The sequence below is a fragment of the Saccopteryx bilineata genome, chromosome 10, assembly GCF_036850765.1.
Source record: "Saccopteryx bilineata isolate mSacBil1 chromosome 10, mSacBil1_pri_phased_curated, whole genome shotgun sequence".
Lineage (NCBI taxonomy): Eukaryota > Metazoa > Chordata > Mammalia > Chiroptera > Emballonuridae > Saccopteryx > Saccopteryx bilineata.
Genome location: NC_089499.1, coordinates 1773823 through 1794783, shown reverse-complemented (window position 1 = coordinate 1794783; position 20961 = coordinate 1773823). Strand labels below are relative to the sequence as shown.

General features: G+C 52.5%; 1 protein-coding gene across 1 annotated transcript in view; it reads right to left on the bottom strand.

The window, feature by feature from the left end:
* The window catches only part of CNTN6 (contactin 6), a 124803-nt gene that overhangs the window by 89675 nt on the left and 14167 nt on the right, over positions 1-20961 (bottom strand). Inside the window, 2 exon segments of the mRNA XM_066244741.1 lie at positions 4370-4545; positions 11536-11662. Coding sequence (XP_066100838.1) covers positions 4370-4545; positions 11536-11662 — 303 coding nt within the window.

Below are 20961 nucleotides of genomic sequence, written 5' to 3'. Positions count from 1 at the left end.
CTAATCGATCAGACAGATTCCTTTAAGGGAAACGCATGTGGCATTACCCAACTACGGCGTGTCAGCCATTTCTAATTCCTTCCCATCGTTCGAAACGTTTCCACCGAAGGGCTTGCTGCGTAGACGGGGCTCCCTGGCCAGCTGGCTGGAGGGGGAATGGAGGGAAGGCTGAGTGGGCCCTGAGGAGACCCCCACCTCCCCGCCTTCTCTCTGCTACAACAGAACAAACCCACTGGAAACAGGACCTGTGATTAAGTATGAAAGACTGTAGGACCCAAAAGTCCTATTCATGAGGAACGTTCATCCCAAATGTTTATCTATTCATTGCTCAAGCCGTCTATCATAAGACTCTCCAAAAACAAAAACAAAAAATATGGCTTAGTGAAACCATAGGTTTCTTTCAAACCACCGATCTTTCTTTTCTTCTCCAGGGTGACGTTTAAACAGCCCTGACAGGTGCAGTGTTCCCTGTCCTGCAGCACAGAGCAATTCACGAACATTCGTGTGAAAGGACGCCGTCCACATCCAGCCCTGACCCAGGAAGTCCTCGAGAGCGACAGGACATGTGACGCCGCTACGAGGAGAACTTATCAAAAGTCCAAGTGCTCCTGTCCACCCAGATGGCCAGGGTGAGGACAGGAGCTTTCGGTGACTTGCACCCGCAGAGCTTGCTTGGGGCGTGGCAGGGAGGGAGATGTGACATTAAAATCCACCTGTTTGGAATGACAGCGTCCCACAGGGACGGGCAGGAGAGATCTGTGGTGTTCTGATCCTTCAAAACGCAACGTTCAGCAAGTCCAGAGACAGGAGTGATTTGTCTGGATAACCTCTGGTTGAGGCAGGTTTGACTTAGGAGTATATTTCCCAGTCAGTGTTGGGTTTGTTTTTTGTTTTTTTCTTTCTTTAAATGCACGGGCCACATGTCAGGATGGTTTCGTGGTGGGATGACTCAGGATGAGGCAGAACGTGACAGGCTGGGTCTACAATGAACACCGAGGCTGCTTCTCAGTGGCCGGACATCAGGATAAATGTGCAAACAGAAGCCATCCGTTAACTCGAGGTGAGTCACAGAGCGTCCCCCGCGGACAGGTGAGGCTCCAAAGGGCAGTTCACAGTCATTGGTTCTGAAGGTCAAAGTCACACCATGCCGCTGACTGCTCTTTCCTATGGAAATGCGGCTGATAGGGCTTCCAGACCTAACTCTCTGTCGAGACGTAGACGAGGTGTCTGACGTGAGGTGCTGGCTGTCCGTCTCACGTGGGGCCCGCAGAGGCAGGGCCTGAGATGCAGGTTCAAGCGCATCATGACTTCTGAGGTTGCATTCGCACGGGGTGGGGGGCTCCCGGGGAGAAGATGGGGGGAACTCAGGAAGAAGGCTTCCCAGCTGTTGTCCACGGCAACCTGATCCCTCGGGGGGGCCCTGGGCATGCGCTGCAGACCAGGGACAGCTGGGGACAGCCGGGGACAGTTGGGGACAGCTGGGGATGACACACTGCTGGTTTTAAGGGATGTGGACGGGGACGCCGACAGCCGCCCCCCTCAGGCCATTCTGAAGTTGACCGTCCTGCGGGTATAGCTCAGTGTGTTTTGTTTGTTTATTTAGACAATTAATTTTAATGGGGTGACATTGATCAATTAGAGTACTAGATTCAGAGGAAACATCTCCAGGTCATTTTGACATTTGATTATGTTGCATTCCCCTCACCCAAAGTCAAACTGTCCTTTGACTTTTTGTCACCTTCTAGCTGGTTTTCTTTGTGCCCCTCCCCCTGGTAACCATCACACTCTGGTCCATGTCCCTGAGTCTCATTTTTATGTCCCACCTATGTATGGAATCATACAGTTATTAGTTTTATCTGATTCACTTATTTCACTCAGTATAATGTTATCAAGGTCCATCCATGTTGTTGTAAATGTTCCGATGTCATCATTTCTTATGGCTGAGTAGTATTCCATAGTGTTTATGTGCCACATCTTCTTTATCCAGTCTTCTATTGAAGGACTTTTTGGTTGTTTCCACGTCTTGGCCACTGTGAGCAATGCTGCAATGAACATGGGGCTGTGTACCCATGTTTTCGAGTTTTAGGGTACATACCCAGTAGAGGAATTTGTTTTGACAACGATTGTGCTGAGAGCAAATCAGACGAAGATAGCAGGCCCCCGTGGGATGAGCGGGGACCGTGTCTGGAAGGACTGGGAGCCACCACAGGATGGACAGAGCTGGAGGGTCTGGACTTTCACACTCAAGTTCTGACTGGTCCTCTGCCCGTCCACATGCCCGGAACAGCCCCGCCACAGGGCCACACGGGCTTCTAATCCGCTCAGAGGGACAAGGGCGTCTGCCTCCTGCGGTCCGTCCCCAGCTCCGGAAAGGTCATCTCTGTCAACGCACCTAAAAGTCTTGAAAACAAGAGACCCAGGAACTGGTGTGGGGGGGGAATTTTAAAATGTAAACTAGCCCTGGCCGGTTGGCTCAGTGGTAGAGCGTCGGCCTGGCGTGCAGGAGTCCCGGGTTCGATTCCTGGCCAGGGCACACAGGAGAAGCGCCCATCTGCTTCTCCACACGTGTATTTTTAAAGCAAAAAAAAAAAAAAAAAAAAAGAGAGAGACAGAGAGAGAGAGAATAATGCAGTGAATAATGCATTGAAAGTACGTTCTGTGTGAAAGTGGGAGGAGACCACAGGAGGAACGAGGCGGCCGTCCAAGCCCGGGAGCCAGGTTTCCACCGGAGGGTCCCCTGGTTCTCAGGAAGGGACGGAACCACGGCCCCAGAGAAACCCAGGTCCACTGGAGGGTCCCCTGGTTCTCAGGAAGGGACGGAACCATGGCCCCAGAGAAACCCAGGTCCACTGGAGGGTCCCCTGGTTCTCAGGAAGGGACGGCCCCACGGCCCCGGAGAAACCCGGGTTCTGTGCGGATTTCCTTCACCAGGAGGCCGGACCCTCCGTGTCACGGTCTCCCCGGGGCTGCTTCCTGTCCCAGCGGGAGAGGTGGATCCACGCTGTCTGGAGCGTCCGTGGTTCTGTGAAGTGCGTTCCCGGCAGTGCCCAGCTCCGTGTTGTTTTGGCACGGGATGGTCCTGGCTGAGGTGCAGATGTGAAGTGTCGTGATTCTCTCCACCCTGGGTCTCGGCACGACCGCCCGCCACTGCGCCCGTGACGTGCGGCTTCGTCCACGTTGAGCCAGGTTCCTTCCACCGCCGCCAGACACGATTCACGGTGCCTGCGTCTGTGTGTGCACTCGGGCACACCACGGCATGCGTGTGTCTGTGCGTTGCAGTTTGTAACGTGTGTGTGACCACATGCAGACACACAGGTGCGTGTGCACGCGCATTTACTCATACAGTCAGAAATAACTGTGTGTGTGTACGCCCTGTGTGTCTGCATGCGCTAGATACATATATCGATTCAGAACCAAGGCCGGCCCCAACATGCTCTGTCATAAGGGGAACTGCGTGCGGAGCAAGGGGTCTTTGAAATGTGAGACCCGTGACGAACTCCTGTGTGATAGTGGACGTCATTCCGGAAGGTGGGCTCAGGACATAGATTTATTAACACAGTTTCAGAACCATGACTTTTTCGAAGTAACAGGCAGCACGCCCCGTTCCCCGGGTGCTTCCCCTGGGGTCCCCGATGGGTCCCCTGGGGGAGGTGGGGTGGGACGGGGGCGCGAAGAGGAAATGGCGGCCACCTTCCACCTCCCCTGCTCCCGCAGAGAGAACGCCGCGCAGAGGAGGCTCCGCCTGGACGCCCCGTGGCGCACTGCGGTCCCAGCAACACCGCACGTGAAAGCTCTAGGGAGACACTCTGTCTACTGCTCATCTGCTCATGTCCCCAAAGGTCCCCAAGGGTCATTACTCTGATGACATTTATGTGATGCAGATGGACGACGTTCCAGTTACCATACAGCCTGGCTTTGGCAACCCTTCTGTCACCTGGGCGCCCACGATGGCTTCCCCGGGAAAACAGCCACCATCCCCCCAAAGTCCCCTCTGTCCTCGGGTCTCCTGCCTGCGCTCTGCGCTCCAACATCCGAGGCGAAAGGAAAAGGAAGACTAGCAATCCGTCCTGTGTCTCTCCCCCTCCTTCCATCTGGAACTCCTAGAGGCTCCCGAGATACAGCTCACAGGAGACGGTGACACGGCTGTCGTCTGCTTTTTGGAACTGACTCCGTTGAACCTCAGGAATTCTGGGTTCACAAGAAGCCCACTCACTGTGAGAACCCTTTGCCCCTAGAAGTTCACCTAGGTTCTCCCAGGGCAGATGAGGGGCGAACCTGGATTTTTTTTTCTAAAATGAATATGATAAAAATATTATATTTTCAGAATCACAGGAATTATAGATTTCCCCCCACAGACACACAAACTCACATGCAAACTGGAGCTTTGCCTTCTGGCTCAGAATCGTCCCCAGGGGGTTGGTGGCCAGGCACTGGTACGTGCCGACGTCCCGATCCGGGTGCGGGCCGCTGAGGGTCAAGTCCCCTCCATCCAGCCTGTGCTGAGAACTCTCAGAAAAGTCAAGGTCGGTACCGTTCCGCCTCCACCTTCGAGGGAAAGAGAGAAAAGCAAATTATGCTTCTGGTATCAGGAGTCGACCTCCGGTGGCCGTGGGCTCCGTGCATCGACACCTGCGGGGACCAAGGAAACAAAGAGCCGTGGGAACGTGAGGAGACGTCCTGGCCGTCTGCACCAGCTCAGCAACACCAGCAACCAGGGCGTTGGGACGATGTTCTCTCCACGCACGGCGAGCATCTCCCGAACGTGCACGGAGAGGCCACGGGCGCCTGACGCGAGAAAGGAGACGTGGGCGTTCCGTCCTCTCTCTTTGAGCAGCTTCTCAAATAACGTGCGCGTGTGGAGTGCTGGGAGCTGGCCAGGCAGAGTGGGATGTCACGATGATTTAGGGACGGAGCCCCAGGGATGAGCGTGGTCCCGACGGCCCAGGAGAGATGGCCGAGACCTCACGGAGCCCGTCCGGGGCTGAGAGCAGATGGGTGACAGCCTGACAACCGCAGAACACGGCTGGCTCTGGGAGTCCCTTCCTCGGAAAATTAATCACGCTGAAAATACGCCCCCGGTGCTCAGAAGTGCCAAACTCACGGGCTACTTAAGATAAGGCGGTTGGGGAGGGGTTTTTTTTTTGTTTGTTTTATTTTGTTTTTTTATTTGAATAAGGCAGCCGGGTCTCTGGGCTTGGTTATCAGTGAACAGCCCTCTCGTGCGGGAATTCAGCAGGAGAAAGGCCTCCCCATGGTTGTAAAGAAGCATAAGGTGTTTGAGAAACGCCGATCGGTCATTGGCAGATGAACGGCGTCCCGGAGATCACCGCTCACTTTCCTCACCTTGCACCCCTAACTTTCATCAGAACACCCAGACATTTCCAAGTACGGATACCGCATGTCTAATGAGGCACATTCCTAGGGCACGGGCTGTGTGTATTCACAGAAACCGTTTAGGAAAATAGATACTTAAAAACACTGAATCGAGACAGTCGTTTAGAAAGAGAAGAGGGTGGCGTCTTCCCCTGGAAGGTCAGCCAATTTCCAAACCACGCGCTTTCCAGGGTCTGTGCCCACTTGGCTAGGATTCTGCCAGTCACACTAAGATCAGATTAAAAAAATGTTTTGGTGGGGGTGGCAAATTGTAACAAAGAAACGTTTTACAGGATTCTTCCAAATGTCATTGACATTTTTTTTAAGTGAGAGATACAGGGACAGAGAGAGAGAGAGACAGAGAGAAGGACAGACAGGGACAGACAGGCAGGAAGGGAGAGAGATGAGAAGCATCAACTCTTTGCTGTGGTTCCTTGGTTGTTCGTGGATTGCTTTCTCATATGTGCCTTGACCGGGGGGCTCCAGCAGAGCGAGTGACCCCTTGCTCAAGCCAATGACCTTGGGCTCAAGCCAGTACCGTGGGGCTTCAAGCCAGTGGCCTTTGGGCTTCAAGCCAGCGACCATGGGGTCATGTTTATGATTCCACACTCAAGCCAGTGACCCCACGCTCAAGCCAGCAACCTCAGGGTTTTGAACCTGGTTTCTCTGCGTCCCAGGCCAACGCTCTATCCACTGTGCCACTGCCTGGTCAGGCTAAACATCATTGATTTTTTTAAGAGCATCTTGAGACATCCCACGGAGACAGCCTGGCAGGTCTAACATTGCGGAAAGGAAGCGTGGACGTAGGTACCTGACCTTCAACTCTACGAAAGATCAGAAGTGATTGACCGAATCTCCAATTCATCAGAGGGATCGGGCTGATGGGTCACTTCTAAATTATTTACCCAACTCGTGTGCACCTCAACCTCTTAATAAGAGGAATTTGAAAGACAACACTAAAAAATACTATGTTTCACTGTCCTGAACTTTCTGCCCAATTTTTTGTTTTTTTTCTAGAGAACCGTGAGCAATTTCTCATTCTCGATGTTAGGAGCAGCCAGCGGAGAGAAGCCCCCTCTTTAGACGCGTCTCGCGCCCCACCTGCTCCCCACGACAGCGTGGTCCCACGGCCTACGGCGCCCGCTCGCCGGGCACGCTCTCCGAAACCCGCGCTCCCTCTCATTTCAAAGTGCAGGAGACGCCACACGCAGCCTGCCAGTCCCTTTAATTTTCAAATCAATCACTGGAATAACTGTTGTCATCGTTACATGCTCCTAATTAAGCTCGGTAATTGTTTTTCAACACAAATTCAAAGCGCTTGGCTTTTGCTACAGCAAATGAATTTTCCACGGTCGTCCCCGTAATCATTCTAATCACTGCGGTACAATGATTATTAAACTGCGCACACAGATCAGGGGTTCGGCGCCTGGTGTGGGCTTTGTCCTAATTAATACGTTTAAACCTGGTGGAGAAGTGGTGTTAATGAATCCACATGGTTGTCACGCACACGTGACTGATACAGGCTTGCACACCCAGGAGAATTTTCCTGTGATGTCGACAAGGAAATATGCTTTGAATGATTATTTTTAAGCCTCTGATGAAGATCATACTAATTCCAGGAAACGTAATGGGTTTGAATTAAAATCTTGACCTTTTTTCTGAGAACATCCTTCACTAAATGGAGAAGTTAAGCCCCGAGTCGAGACTCTCACGGCTGAGGGTAACGTCTGTGTGTTGTCCTTCAATAATGCGAGTGCGTGAGTGCTGGGTGCATGTGTCTGTGTGTGTCTGTGTGGTGTGTGAGTGTGTCTGTGTGGTGTGTGAGTGTGGCTGTGTGTGTCTGTGTGGTGTGTGAGTGTGTGTGTGGTGTGCATTTCAAACCTGGGCCTCGCCTTAGAATTGCCCGAGTGCTTGTTCAAAGTGCCTGTCTCTAGGCCTATGGTTACAGCTCTGAAGAGCACTCCAGACTCCTAACCGTGAACCGTCTCGCTGGGTGGTGGTGACGTGCCTTGCGTCGGATGCCACTGCCCTGGGCAGCATCTTGGATCGAGGGTCTCCCTGGACACCTCATCCTCCGGTTTCTGTGAGAGCCGCATCCGTCAGTTCTGAAGTGGTTACAGTAACTCCCGTCCTGTTCTGTCATCTCCTGGGGTCTTTAAGAGCCAGGGAGGGGTGGATGAGGAGGAGAGAAGGCGGAGTGACCACGGCTGCAAGGTTCGCTTCAAGCCGGGAGCCTCTGCAGACCTGGGGGTGTCTCTGGGACCGGGGCGGGGGCCGAGCAGACGGCCCTGGAGAAAAAAGACCTCTGGTGATCAGATCAAGAGCAAAGAGGGCACTGGCCTTCCAGGACAGTGAAAAAACTTTTTTCTTTTTATTTTTCTTCTTTTTCCAAGTGAGAGGAGGGGAGATAGACAGACAGACTCCCACATGTGCCCCAACTGAGATCCATTTGGCAGCCCTCACCCCCCATCTGGGGCCATGCTGGGAACAGGGCTATTTTTAGCACCTGAGGCAGAGGCCATGGAGCCGTGCTCAGCGCCTGGAGCCAACACACTCAAACCAATGGAGCCTTGGCTGCGGGAGGAGAAGAGAGAGACAGAGAGGAAGGAGAGGGGGAGGGGTGGAGAAGCAGGTGGGCGCTTCTCCTGTGTGCTCTGGCCGGGAATCGAACCTGGGACTCCTGCACGCCAGGCCGACGCTCTACCACTGAGCCAACCGGCCAGAGCAAAGACCTTCTTCTGAAAGCGAGCCTGCCTATGCAGAAATCACGTATGTGTCGCTCTAGTTTTCCAAATAAAATACAGCGTCTGAGCTGGCCCTCATCTTGCTGCTCTCTGACTGTCCTGGACTGTCTGGGGGTGAGCAGTCCTCACCAGGTGCCATCGTGGGGGACCCACTCTCCCTCCGTTTGCAAAGCTTCCCGGCAGGAATTTCACAGTCGCGTCTCACGTGCCTTTGAAAACACAGTGATCTTTTCCCAGGGGAAGCGTGTGCCCAAACCTGCCCGACCCCTCGTGCCCTGCGTTCCCCGGAATCCTGCTCGGAACGGCGCTCGGCTCCACTGGAGGTGACGTGAGACACGTGGCTCTTCAGCCGTTTCCAGAGTTCTTCTTTCAACGGGGCTTATTTTCCCCGTGAGATTTAATTTGCTAAAGGGCGTTGACTGAAAAAGAGAAACACACCTTGTGTGGAGAAGGGCGCTGTCGGCAGGAGAGAGGAATGGTTGGCTCAGGGTCACACAGGGGAGGTCAGAGGGGTGCCTGGAATCGTCAACTCTCCGTCCCCAGTCAGGACCTCTTTTCCATGGCTTCACGCTGTCTCCAGACAGCCTCCCAGAAGGTTCGGATCTGAATCACAGAGTCCCTCCTCTGTTACACACGCGCGCGCACACACACACACGCACCATCTAGGGTGACGAGGGTTAGAGGTGAGGTTTTCTTGTTGTAAAATTCAGGTGAGAAAGGGTCGGATTAAAACGAAACTTCACATGTTGTTGCTAATGCGCGCTATCTGAGATACCTCTGCCCTTTGCTTTACCATCAAGGAAATTGGGTCTGAGTCTGACATTTGAGAAATGAAACCTCGGTTCCCTCCTCGCGCTTTCCGAAGCCTGTGAGGATTTTAGGCTGTAATACCAGAGGTGGGCTGAGCCGGACGCTGTGATTGGAACTAAATTACCTGTCTCTTGCCTCCTACGTTACGAGTGTCTTAGAAACAAAAGCCATTTAACAGGACTGGAACTCGTAGGCGCTTCACCCGATGTATTTGTATTTTATATAGATAGAACTAATTAGCTAGCCCGAGGGCCTCTGTTGTACCTCTTCCTGCCTGTGATAAACCAATAGATGTTTCTACATCAGGACCTGACGGGTTGATCGACTGATCGCCCTTGTACTTAGCAAATGTCCCTTCTCTGACGGGGGGATTCTTGTGTTCTTTTCTTTCTTTCTTTCTTTCTTTTTTTTTTTTTTTTGTATTTTTCTGAAGCTGGAAACAGGGAGAGACAGTCAGACAGACTCCCACATGCGCCCGACCGGGATCCACCCAGCACGCCCACCAGGGGCGACGCTCTGCCCACCAGGGGGCGATGCTCTGCCCCTCCGGGGCGTTGCTCTGCCGCGACCAGAGCCACTCTAGCGCCTGGGGCAGAGGCCAAGGAGCCATCCCCAGCACCCGGGCCATCTTTGCTCCAATGGAGCCTTGGCTGCAGGAGGGGAAGAGAGAGACAGAGAGGAAGGGGGTGGGTGGAGAAGCAAATGGGCGCTTCTCCTGTGTGCCCTGGCCGGGAATCGAACCCAGGTCCCCCGCACGCCCGGCCAACGCTTTACCGCTGAGCCAACCGGCCAGGGCCTTGTGTTCTTTTCTTAACAAACTTGACCAGCCCTTCTGAGAAGTCAGATGAACCCCCCAAGATAAACGAGGTAGTAGGAAAGACGTCTCGGTCGGATTTTATATGTTAAACCACATGTGGGATGGAGCGCGACAGCTCATTGTTTAAGAAAACACTAACCAGCCGTTTGTAAAGTGAACGATGTTCACCTAAACACCGGGCTCCGTGGGCCTTGGGATGTCAGGACAGGAGAGCCTTACTCAGTCACTCTACGAGAGGCCATGACAAGACTCCATCTCTCAGCTCTTCTGTTGTTTAAAAAAATAAATAAAAAAAGAAGATGCTAAAGTAGCTCGCTGAGAGTCCAGGGAGCGTCGTCTCTAGCTTTGTGCACTTCAGTCATTTAGCTAATTAATTCATGTGGACACTTTTAAGATCAAAGCAGGTAATGCAGATACATAGGGTGTTTTTAATGCAACGTTAAAAAGTAAGCAAAACCAGCTTCTTTTGCCCAAATGGGCTGCAACTGTTACTTTTTGGATATGTTGTTTCCACCTCCCTGTTAAAAATTAAGATTATTAAAAAAAAATGCTTTTAAAACCCAAAGTTAACAATACTTATATTAATACTGATTCTGTCATTCCCTGTATTCACTTTGCATATGCAATCCTTACCAACAACAAGATACCAGCATTATTTACACACGCATAGTATATGCCTGCGTATGGATTTCAGTTTGTGAATTCCAGTCACAGGACACATCAGATTCTGCCACTCTGCTCCTGCAGCCTGGGACGATCAAACACGTTCCTGACCCTCCCCGCCCATTATTACACCACAGGTGACCTCGGAGAAACAAAGACCACTGTTTCTCCTTTCGTCCAGAATCAATCATTGTACCTTTAGAAGGTACACAGCTGTCTTCTGAGATATATTTTTTTAAATCAGTGCTTTCTGGGTGAGGGACCTTCAGTGGAGTGGAGTTTCCGTTCTGATTAACTGCTCTCAGGGGGAATGTTGTCAGGGTCTCTGACCCTCGTTGAATGTTAGGCAACAAAGGCTGGGGGGCGGGGGGGGGGGCGCACAGTGAGCAGGTGCTGGAGTCCCTCACATTTGGGAAACAAATCCTTTCCTTCCTGTATTTTCCTGTAATCGCTCTCTTACTGTCTTTGTGTTTCTTTTTTCCCTTCCTTCCTTCCTCCCTCCCTCTCTCCCTCCCTCCTTCCACCTCCCTTTCTCCTTCCTTCCTTCCTTCCTTCTTTCCCTCCTTCCTTCCTTCTTTCCCTCCTTCCTTCCTTCCTTCCTTCCCTCCCTCCCTCCTTCCCTCTCCCCCTCCTTCCTTCCCTCCCTCCCTCCCTCCTTCCTTCCTTCCTTCCCTCCTTCCTTCCTTCCTTCTTTCCTCCCTTCTTTCCTTCCTCCGCTCGCCCTCCCTCCCTCCCTCCCTCCCTTCTTCTCTTTCCCTCCCTCCTTCCCCCCCCTTCTCTGTCCTTTCTTTTTTCTTTCAATTCTAACCTCACCATGCATGGTACCAATGCCAAGAATAACTGTCTTAAGCAAATATAATCAGTAATCCATTGGAGTCCTGATAGTGACTACACGGGGTGGAGTGGGGTGCGGCAGCTGCCGCCTGGGAAGTGGGGAGCCCTTTGGGAACGAGGCATGCGTCATCATTTGCGCGGTGGGCACACAGCTGTCGCCTGTGCCCAAGTGCACGGAGCTGCACCCTGCACACGAGGGCACTTCCAGCACGTTCTCTGTGGGGACGTCTTACCTCGAAGACAAAGGGAAAAACACACACAAAAACCAGCGGGTGTCAGGAGGCAGGACCTCACCTGTAACGAGGCGGGGGGTTTCCGGCCGCGGCACAGCGCAGGGTGACTTCCGACCTCGATAAGTGCAGAGGGAAGGTGACGTCCTGCGGCTCCTGGGTGAAGACGGGGCGGCTGAAGGGACCACCACCTGGGGAAGGAACCACAAGCCCACGTGAGAAGCGGCACCAGCTCTGGGCGCAAGGCCGCGGCGGATGCCGAGTCAACGCGCGTTCGCTAAAACACCTCTTCCTTGGAAAGGACCTCAGACGAAGAGCAAGTGTGGGCAGAGGGTGCAAAGAAACGCTCGGACCGTCGACAGCGATTCTGAAAACTGACGCCCACTGTCCTGAGTCAATTAGCTTAGATTTCCCACAAGAGCCGCCAGTGCGCGGCCACGGTGACACCACGCAAACCGAGGAACGGACGCCAAGTCGGGACGGCAGCTTGTCTTCCAGTCCCCTGGGGCCCGTCTCCCTAGTGCAGCCCGGCAGAGCCCACGCAGCCGAGTGAGAGTCGCGCCCTGCGGGGGGCACGACCCATGGAAAGGACCATGTAGAGTCGTTAGACCACTCACGTTTATTAGAGAACGTCAGCACCTGGAACAGCCTTCTCCTGCCAGGCCACGTGCAGGGATCCCCGGGGGCTTCCCCGGGCCACGTGCAGGGACCCCCAGGTCCCCCGCCCCGGGCCACGTGCAGGGATCCCCCGGGGCTTCCCCGGGCCACGTGCAGGGACCCCCAGGTCCCCGCCCCGGGCCACGTGCAGGGATCCCCCGGGGCTTCCCCAGGCCACGTGCAGGGACCTCCTGGGGCTGCCCCAGGCCACGTGCAGGGATCCCCGGGGGCTGCCCCGGGCCACGTGCAGGGACCCCCCGGGTCTGCCCCAGGCCACGTGCAGGGATCCCCCGGGGCTGCCTGGTCCCCCTTGCCCTCCCGGGGGGGGGGGCAGCGCGTGTCTTCTGACGGGACCCGGGTGTGGGTGCCTCCTGTCGCCCCTCTCGGGAGGCACGGGACTCCCGTCTGTCCCATCACTGCGAGGCTCACCCTGGCCCGTGATTAAGGAGCCGCCCACCCGGCCGACCCCTCCCCCCGCCCCCCACGGCAGAGGGGCTCCTGCTGTGCTTTCTAATCAGCCGGGTTGTGTGGCTGGGGCCACTGGGATAGCGCCCCATCATGGAACAGTTAGGTGCGTATTCGTGTGTGTCCATCAGCAGGGGCGGCCTGTCCGTGCCCGTCCACGGCCTCCAACTTGATGAGACGTGTGGTGAGCCATTGCTGGTGGTTCTGTTGTCTCGGTGGTCCCCAACGTGGCCGGCAGGAGCCCAGGGGAGCTGGCCTCTGTCTCTGTGGCCTGTGCCTGTCATGCCTTGTTCCCTCCCTCACTTTACGATGGAAGCTGGTGTCCTGGAGTCATCGTCCTGTGTTTCTCCTCCGTCAGCCGGGAAAGAGGTCCCTTCTCTTCCTAAGAGAACCTGTTCCTTTTCTCAAGGGGACGGAACTGAGATGCCATGATCTGGGAGGGATGTGTGCTCAGTGTTCCTGAGCTGATTGTTCTCGGAGGCCCGTGTGTGCGTGCGTGTGTGTGTGCGTGCGTGTGTGTGTGCGTGTGTGTGCGCGCATCCATGTTTACATTTATGACTTTGTATTCCACATCTCTGTCCACCTGTCATGAGCTCCAGCGGGTGTATTATTCTACTTTTCCTGCATCCACGTTGGAAAGTCCCTGTGCAGCCTCTGGGCACTTGTTCCCGTTATCCTCTGTGGGTCACACCCTTGTTCATCCCGCTGGAGGCAACCAGTGATGCCACCTGCCCCCCTCCCCCGGGGGGGGGGAGACCGTTCACCTTCACCAGTTCTCACCCCGGCTCCCGGTTTGAGTGCAGCACCTGCCCCCCTCCCCCGGGGGGGGAGACCGTTCTCCTGCACCAGTTCTCACCCCGGCTCCCGGTTTGACTGCAGCACCCGTCCTGACACCAGTGCGGGGCCGTCCCTCCCTCGGGTCTGACCCGTAGGGTCTCCTCCCTCCATCGCGTGAACTCTGACACATCCCACATTTTATTGCTTGTTTCCAAACTGGATGACGTTCTCACACCCTTCAGGACCTGCGTCTCATGCGTTAACTCCCTTCCCACTAAAAATAAAACCCTGAGATTGGGACAAACACCAGGGTCCGTGGTCATAAAGGCTGAACTTCCCTCAACCCCGCCATTCCCTCCGGCTACAAATCACAGGTCCTCAGAATCCATCCAGCCTCCAACCTGGAGCTCAGAGGGAGAGAAGAACCAGCTCCCGACACGGTGGGAGGAGAATCAGGCGTGAACAAGTTGTCTGCTCACGGTTCCTCAAGCGTGAGCCCCACAGAAAGACAGGGACCAGGCACCACGCAAACGTCCTACGACGGTGACAGTGAAAAACGGGCCATGCCGGGGGTAGACAGACACCCATTCTAGAAGAAAAATGACTCAAGCAGCCCCAGGACATTTCTCTAAATTGTTTTATGCTGCAGAATAAGAACATGAATATAAAAAATAATAATAACAAAAGAAAAAATAAAAAAATAACATACTATCAAGATGGAAAAGAATAGAATCAGATACATTAGAAAGTTACAAACGTAAGGATACAAATTGCAACCCAAACTGCCTCATTCAAGAGCTAATACAGCAATTAGAACAGGCAAGAAACAAATCAGACAGCTACTGAAAGGCACATTACTGACATAAATGGATAATTTGAGATAATTATAATGAAGGCAGTTGAAAGAAAGCACAGATCATAAAACAACAGAAGAAAAGAAAATGAATTAAAAAAAGGCGTAAGATGATGCGTCACTAAGATCCTCAATGTCACTGAGATAAAAATCAAGCCTGCGTATCAGAAGATGTCATCAAAAAGATTCCCCGTGAAGAGATGGAAGGCACCCCGTTTTGGGGACCGTGAGAGAGAGCGTGCGGCCCCAGCACCCGGGCTAGCGGACGACTGACCCTCGAGGCTGAAGGGAGACCTGGCAGGAAGACCAGAGTGAGAGAGCAAATCATCTGAAAGACTCAACAGAACAAAACGAAACAAAATCAGGTTAATCTCAGATTTAACAACAGTGGCCTCCTATAGCAGAAGTCAGCGAAGGAGAGTCCACCGTATTCCGATAAGGGTACAAGAACTGTCCCCGCCCACCGAGGGTTCGTTTAACTGTAATGACACTCAGCATCCTGTAACATCGGATAATTCTCATGAGATGTAGCAAATCACTGCTCCAGAAGAAATGATTTAACAACAAAATCCGTCCATGGAGACCTCAGGGTCCAGAATTAAAGAGAAAAAGAAACACGTTGACTACATGTAAATACAAAACTCAGACTTAAGAACCATGTTAGGGCCCTGGCCGGTTGGCTCAGCGGTAGAGCGTCGGCCTGGCATGCGGGGGACCCAGGTTCGATTCCCAGCCAGGGCACATAGGAGAAGCGCCCATTTGCTTCTCCACCCCCGCCCTCCTTCCTCTCTGTCTCTCTCTTCCCCTCCCGCAGCCAAGGCTCCATTGGAGCAAAGATGGCCCGGGCGCTGGGGATGGCTCCTTGGCCTCTGCCCCAGGCACTAGAGTGGCTCTGGTCGCGGCAGAGCGACGCCCCGGAGGGGCAGAGCATCGCCCCCTGGTGGGCAGAGCTTCGCCCCTGGTGGGCGTGCCGGGTGGATCCCGGTCGGGTGCATGCGGGAGTCTGTCTGACTGTCTCTCCCCGTTTCCAGCTTCAGAAAAATACAAAATAAATAAATAAATAAATAAAAGAACCATGTTAGTTTTAGTTGTGAGATAGGACACAAATGCTATAAACTTGGAAAATAGGGAAATAAAAATATAAATAAGAAATGAAGGGGCATGAGGGAACATAGATTTCATGTTACCTTTTTTCAACAGCAAAAAGTCAATAGGTCATTATCTATCTATCTATGTATCTATCATTTTAGATCTCCACACAATTACTAAAGCATGAGCAGGCTGGTCTCCTAGCGGTATTCAGTGAATCCTTTACCTTCAAGAGACTCTCTTAGAAAAAGATATATATATTCAACTGCCGTCATTATACCTTTATATATGTATATATATATGTATATATATATATATAGTCTCAAGTCATTTATTAGAAGTTCAAAATTCTCATTTATACTTATTTTAAACTAAAACAGAACTTGATTGCAATATTAAAAGTAGTCCGTATGGTATTCTGTGTTTGTGGCAGCGTTTTCTCTTTCTGTGCATTTATCTATCCACATGGTCACCTACCTCCTCCGTATCTACGTGCATAGATAGAAAGATGCCTCCAGTTTTACTAAATTTTAAGAATGTCTCATATTAAAAATCAATTTTGCTATGGCTCTTTAAATTTTTTTCTTTACACAGCTTTTCCTAGTTTGAATGTTTAACATTAACATGCACTATGTTGAAAATACTTGATTTTGGTTTTTCCATTCAGGAACAGGACTGGAAGCAAATACGTTGAGATGGAAATCCAGTTTTTTGATGGCATAGACGCCAGCAACTTTCAAGTTTCCAGTTACGCGCTCCCCCCCCCCCCCCCGCCCAACAAGGAAAACCGAAGTGAAATATGCACACTTAGCGCAGAGCGCAGGGCCTGGCACGGAGCAGGAACACAGCAACTGCCCGTATTCACCTCCATCCCCCTCGCTCGCCGCACCGTGCTGTTCAGAGGTCCCCGCGTCTAACTCCGGAGTGTCACTAGACTTCACAGCGTCTTATATTTGGCAGAGCAAGCCGCGGTTTTCAAAGGACCTTGCGAGCGTCAGTGGAACAGCGGCCTCCGATGGGCTCGTTTATATTTTCATATATATTATATAATATATATATACATACATATATATATATATATCACTAAAAGAGGTTAAATTTGCCTTGCCTTGCCCGAGGGACTCTGATGTGGATGCCACCATGAGCAGGGGACTGCTGGGGACAGGCAGTTGACGCCACCATGAGCAGGGGACTGCTGGGGACAGGCAGTTGATGCCACCATGAGCAGGGGACTGCTGGGGACAGGCAGTTGATGCCACCATGAGCAGGGGACTTCTGGGGACAGGCAGTTGACGCCACCATGAGCAGGGACTGTGGGGACAGGCAGTTGGACAGCCTGGCTTAGTCTCAGGTGATAGCAACCGGGCGTTGAATGAAAGGGGACCCGGAGGTGAAGACCAGGGACCCTCAGCCTCGGTGGAATTGGCAAAAGAGAGAAGAACAGACCGAGACCTCTGAGGACGGTTTGTAAGAGATGCTGAGACTGTTTTACCCAGATCATCGTTGTCGCATTCCACGGCCACCACCACAAACGACCTCCAATGCGGCGGTCGGTGTGACACTGTGCACATCCGTGACCTGGGAACCCCGGGGACTGAAATCCAAGCTGCGTCTCACGCGGCCAACATCAAGGCGCTGGCGGAGCCTCGACCCCTCCGGAGGCCCCGGAGTGGAGACTTCCTGTCCTCGCCTTTCCGGCCCGTAGCGGTCCCTCCATCCGCCGTTACAGCCCATGGTGCTGTGGTGCGTTCTCCTCCCATCCGGGTACTCTGACCTCCTCCCGGTCACAGTCTCCATTTCCGTCTCTCTCTTCCGCCTTTGAGAACCCTCGTGACCACGTACGGGGTGGGGGGGCTCACCCAGACAACCCAGGGCTGTTTTCTAACCTGCGACCCTAATCCCACCGTATCCTCCTTTCCCACTTGCCGTGTGATCTAGCCTGTTCACGCGTCCCAGGGGTTAGGGCACGGGCATTATTCCACCGGTCACTCCCATCCTGCGGGAGGCCAGGAAGGGAGAGCCTTCAGGAGAGGACAGAGCTCAGGCCATCGTGTGTTGGAGAGTAACAAGGACAGCAGGGACCACAGAGCCCTCGTCTTGCTGATAGAGAAGTCCTTCCTTTCTTCTTCTTTCTTTATTTATTTTTTGTATTTTTCTGAAGTTGGAAACGGGGAGGCAGTCAGACAGACTCCCACATGCGCCCGACCGGGATCCACTCGGCACGCCCACCAGGGGCAACGCTCTGCCCACCAGGGGGCGATGCTCTGCCCGTCTGGGGTGTTGCTCTGTTGCAACCAGAGCCACTCTAGCATCTGAGGCGGAGGCCATGGAGCCATCCCCACTGCCTGGGCCAACTTTGCTCCAATGGAGCCTTGGCTGCAGGAGCAGAAGAGAGAGATAGAGAGAAAGGAGAGGGAGAAGGGTGGAGAAGCAGATAGGCGCTTCTCCTGTGTGCCCTGGCCGGGAATCGAACCCAGGACTTCCATATGCCAGGCTGATGCTACCACTGAGCCAACCAGCCAGGGCATGACCTTATTGTTTTTATGAGAATCTTGATGTGCAAACGATCTTGTTTCTCTGAAGAGTCTACACTTCAATATAAATATAGCAGCATTGTTTGTGGCTATCTAACGTCTATGCCTAGGTATATAAAATATTCCCATGTGGCCATTTTCAAAAATCACAACTTTAGCTCATACGTTAAAAAAAAAAGAAAGAAAGAAAGAAAGGAAGGAAGGAAGGAAGACTGTGCCTGTGAAAATTATGCTAATTTTTTTTCTCTGTAAGTTAAATCTGCAAACAATTAATTTAAAATGATTATTTGAGACAACACATTTTGTGCTATAAACTCGGATTCCTGTACAGCTCACTGATTTTAGTTGTATCCTTCGGAAAGCGAGGGAGTGAGTTTCTCCAGGGTTACTGTTAAAGAAAGGAGTTAAATTCTCCGTGAAGCATCCGCAGGAAGAGGCTTCCGTGGGCCCAGGACGCGCATTCCGCTCGGCTGTGGCTTTCAGAGCCGGAGCTGAAGGATCATTTTCTGCCACCAGCGTTGGGGACGATGCCATCCATTTCCTGTCCTGCTATCCATGTGAAATGCGCGCTACGGGATATACATACAGGCGCCGTCCGTAGACGCATGACATTTTTGAGGTTAAAAGGAGAGAAAGCCGGGCAGAACAGCAACCGCGTGTTGAGTGTGCGAGCGCCTGCTGGGTCCCGGAGGGAAGGCATCCTCGCGAAAACTGCGTCGGGTCATCCTTGCCCGGGACGCGGATGCTGCTTTGCATCAGCGGGAACGACCAGGCTTTGCTCAGAATGAACTCTGCCGAGTCTCGCTCCCCGGTGACTTCAGAAAACAGTGTTTCCCGCCCCCCCCCCCGACTTGCTTCTCGAGGTGTCTGGGAACACACTGGGCGCAAAGTCCTTCATCTGGGGGACCTCCCGGCGATCGGGAGCGGGAAGGTGCTCACGGTCCGACTCGCGCCTGATTGCGGGGAAGGCAGTTTCTAAACGGTCCCGGGCGGGAACGAGGGTCGGGCTAGCCTCGTCTGTCGACCTGGGACATGGCGGGGGTTAGATTCTTCCACCCTTCCTGAACGGAGGTCTTGGAAAGGTAGCTGGAAATCATTAAGGAGAAATCAGTCGAATGGATGAATATAAAAATGTTCTTGAAATCATTCAGTATTATGTTCAGCGTCTTGAAATGAGACATCTTTGAAACAGAAGGGGGAAAAAAAAACATCTTCTGGGGTGGTTGCTATGGTGATAAGAGTAGGTTGGTGGGGTTGTTGGGGTGACGGCTGGGGGTGCGCAGAGAGGGGGCTCGCTCCGGGTGCCGCGTTGGAAAGGGCAGAGCTGTGTGGAGTAGATAATCACTGAATCGTCTATCGCGTGGTCTGTTCCAAATGTTATTGCTGTTTGGATTCTTGATTAAGAGCAACTCCAACTAAGCAGAATAAAATGCTCTCAAATATCAATTTTCCACACCCATGAATAGCCTTGATGTTTAAGCCACGAGCCATGAACATGACACAAACGGTCACAAGGACAGAGGACCCTGTGTGCAAGTCCCCTGGAGAACACACCTGTCTAGAAAGACGTCACCTTGTCAACTGTAACCTGCTTACACAGAGTGCCTGAGACCCCACAGACACAGATGTTAGATGTCTATATAACAACTTTGTGTCCCAATAAGAGGGAGCCCCAAAATATAGATGTCTGTATTAGCAGAGACTTTAAAAAAACTACATAAACACAAAAAAAACTCTTTGGAAATTTTTTTTGCTTGTTTTAAAATCTTTTATTTATTATTATTATTATTATTATTATTATTATTATTATTAAGTGAGAGGTGAGGAGGCAGAGCGACAGACTCCTGCATGCGCCCTGACTGGGACCCACCCAGCAAGCCCACTAGAGGGTGATGCTCTGCCCATCTGGGGCTGTTGCTTTGTTGCTTGGCAACTGAGTTATTTTAGTGCCTGAGGTGAGGCCATGGAGCCGTCCTCAGCACTAGGGGCCAATACGCTCCTATGAGCCATGACTGCAGGAGGGGAAGAGAGAGATAGAAAGAGAGAGAGAAGGAGGAGGGGGAGAGTGGCCAATGGTCACTTCTCCTGTGTGCCCTGACCAGGAATCAAACCTGGGACTTCCACACACCAGCCAACGCTCTATCTACTGCTGAGCCAACCGGCCAGGGCCTTAAAACTTTTGTGATTCATTTTTTCTTTGTAAAACAAGAGGAAATCTAAAAAAAAAAAAAAAAAAAAAAAAAAAAAAGCAAAGATTTGGAATAAATAAGCAAAGCAGCTTGCTTGGTTTGAGGGTGAATGTCTAAACACATGATCTGAGAAGTCAGCCCTTCCTGAGCTGACCTCCATCTAGAGAGAGAATGAGAGAGCGAGAGAGAGAGAGAGAGAGAGAGAGGGGGCGCAACTCCAGGGCCCCGCCCCTCTGTGGTGTGTGCGCCTCTCGGGAGCAAACCAGGTCACCCTCGATGATCTTATCCGTCAAAGAAAATGGGGCTGCTTCAGAGAGACATTACAGGGGAGGGGATTAGAATGTCTAAGGAGCCTCTGGATGTGGGCACCCAGAGGGAAGAGGTCACAGGCTGGGCCGGGATCGCCACCCCCGGTGCTGAAATTCACCCCTGCGATTCACACGGAGCTGTCAACGGCTGTCACGTGGTGAGCAGTCGTGGTAACACAGCAGATAAACCAAGGCCGCGGCCATTTCAGAAACGTGGAGGACAGAGTCAAAGGGAAAATTCTAACCAGTGGACAAGATTATCCAACCAGAACGGGATTATGATGACAGACCTTGAGGGAATTGCTTCTGATGGACAAAATGTTTATAGCATATGGCACAGAATTTACGGCTCAGGCTCAGGAGTAAAGGTAACAAGTTCTATCGCACTTCCGGGGGATGGAGACCAAGGATAACATGTATCCATGTGGGCAGGTTCACAGACCAAGGAGGCAACAGGGCTACCGTCGGCTGCCAGGCCTCCAACACCATTCATAGGGATGTTGGGGGGCCTCCATAAATATCTGTTAAAAGGGGGAGCTGGCACGGAAGCCTATTTTTCCAATTCCAAGTCTGCTGATCTTCCCAGCTCGCTGACTCTCTCGGAAAGTGACAGCTGTC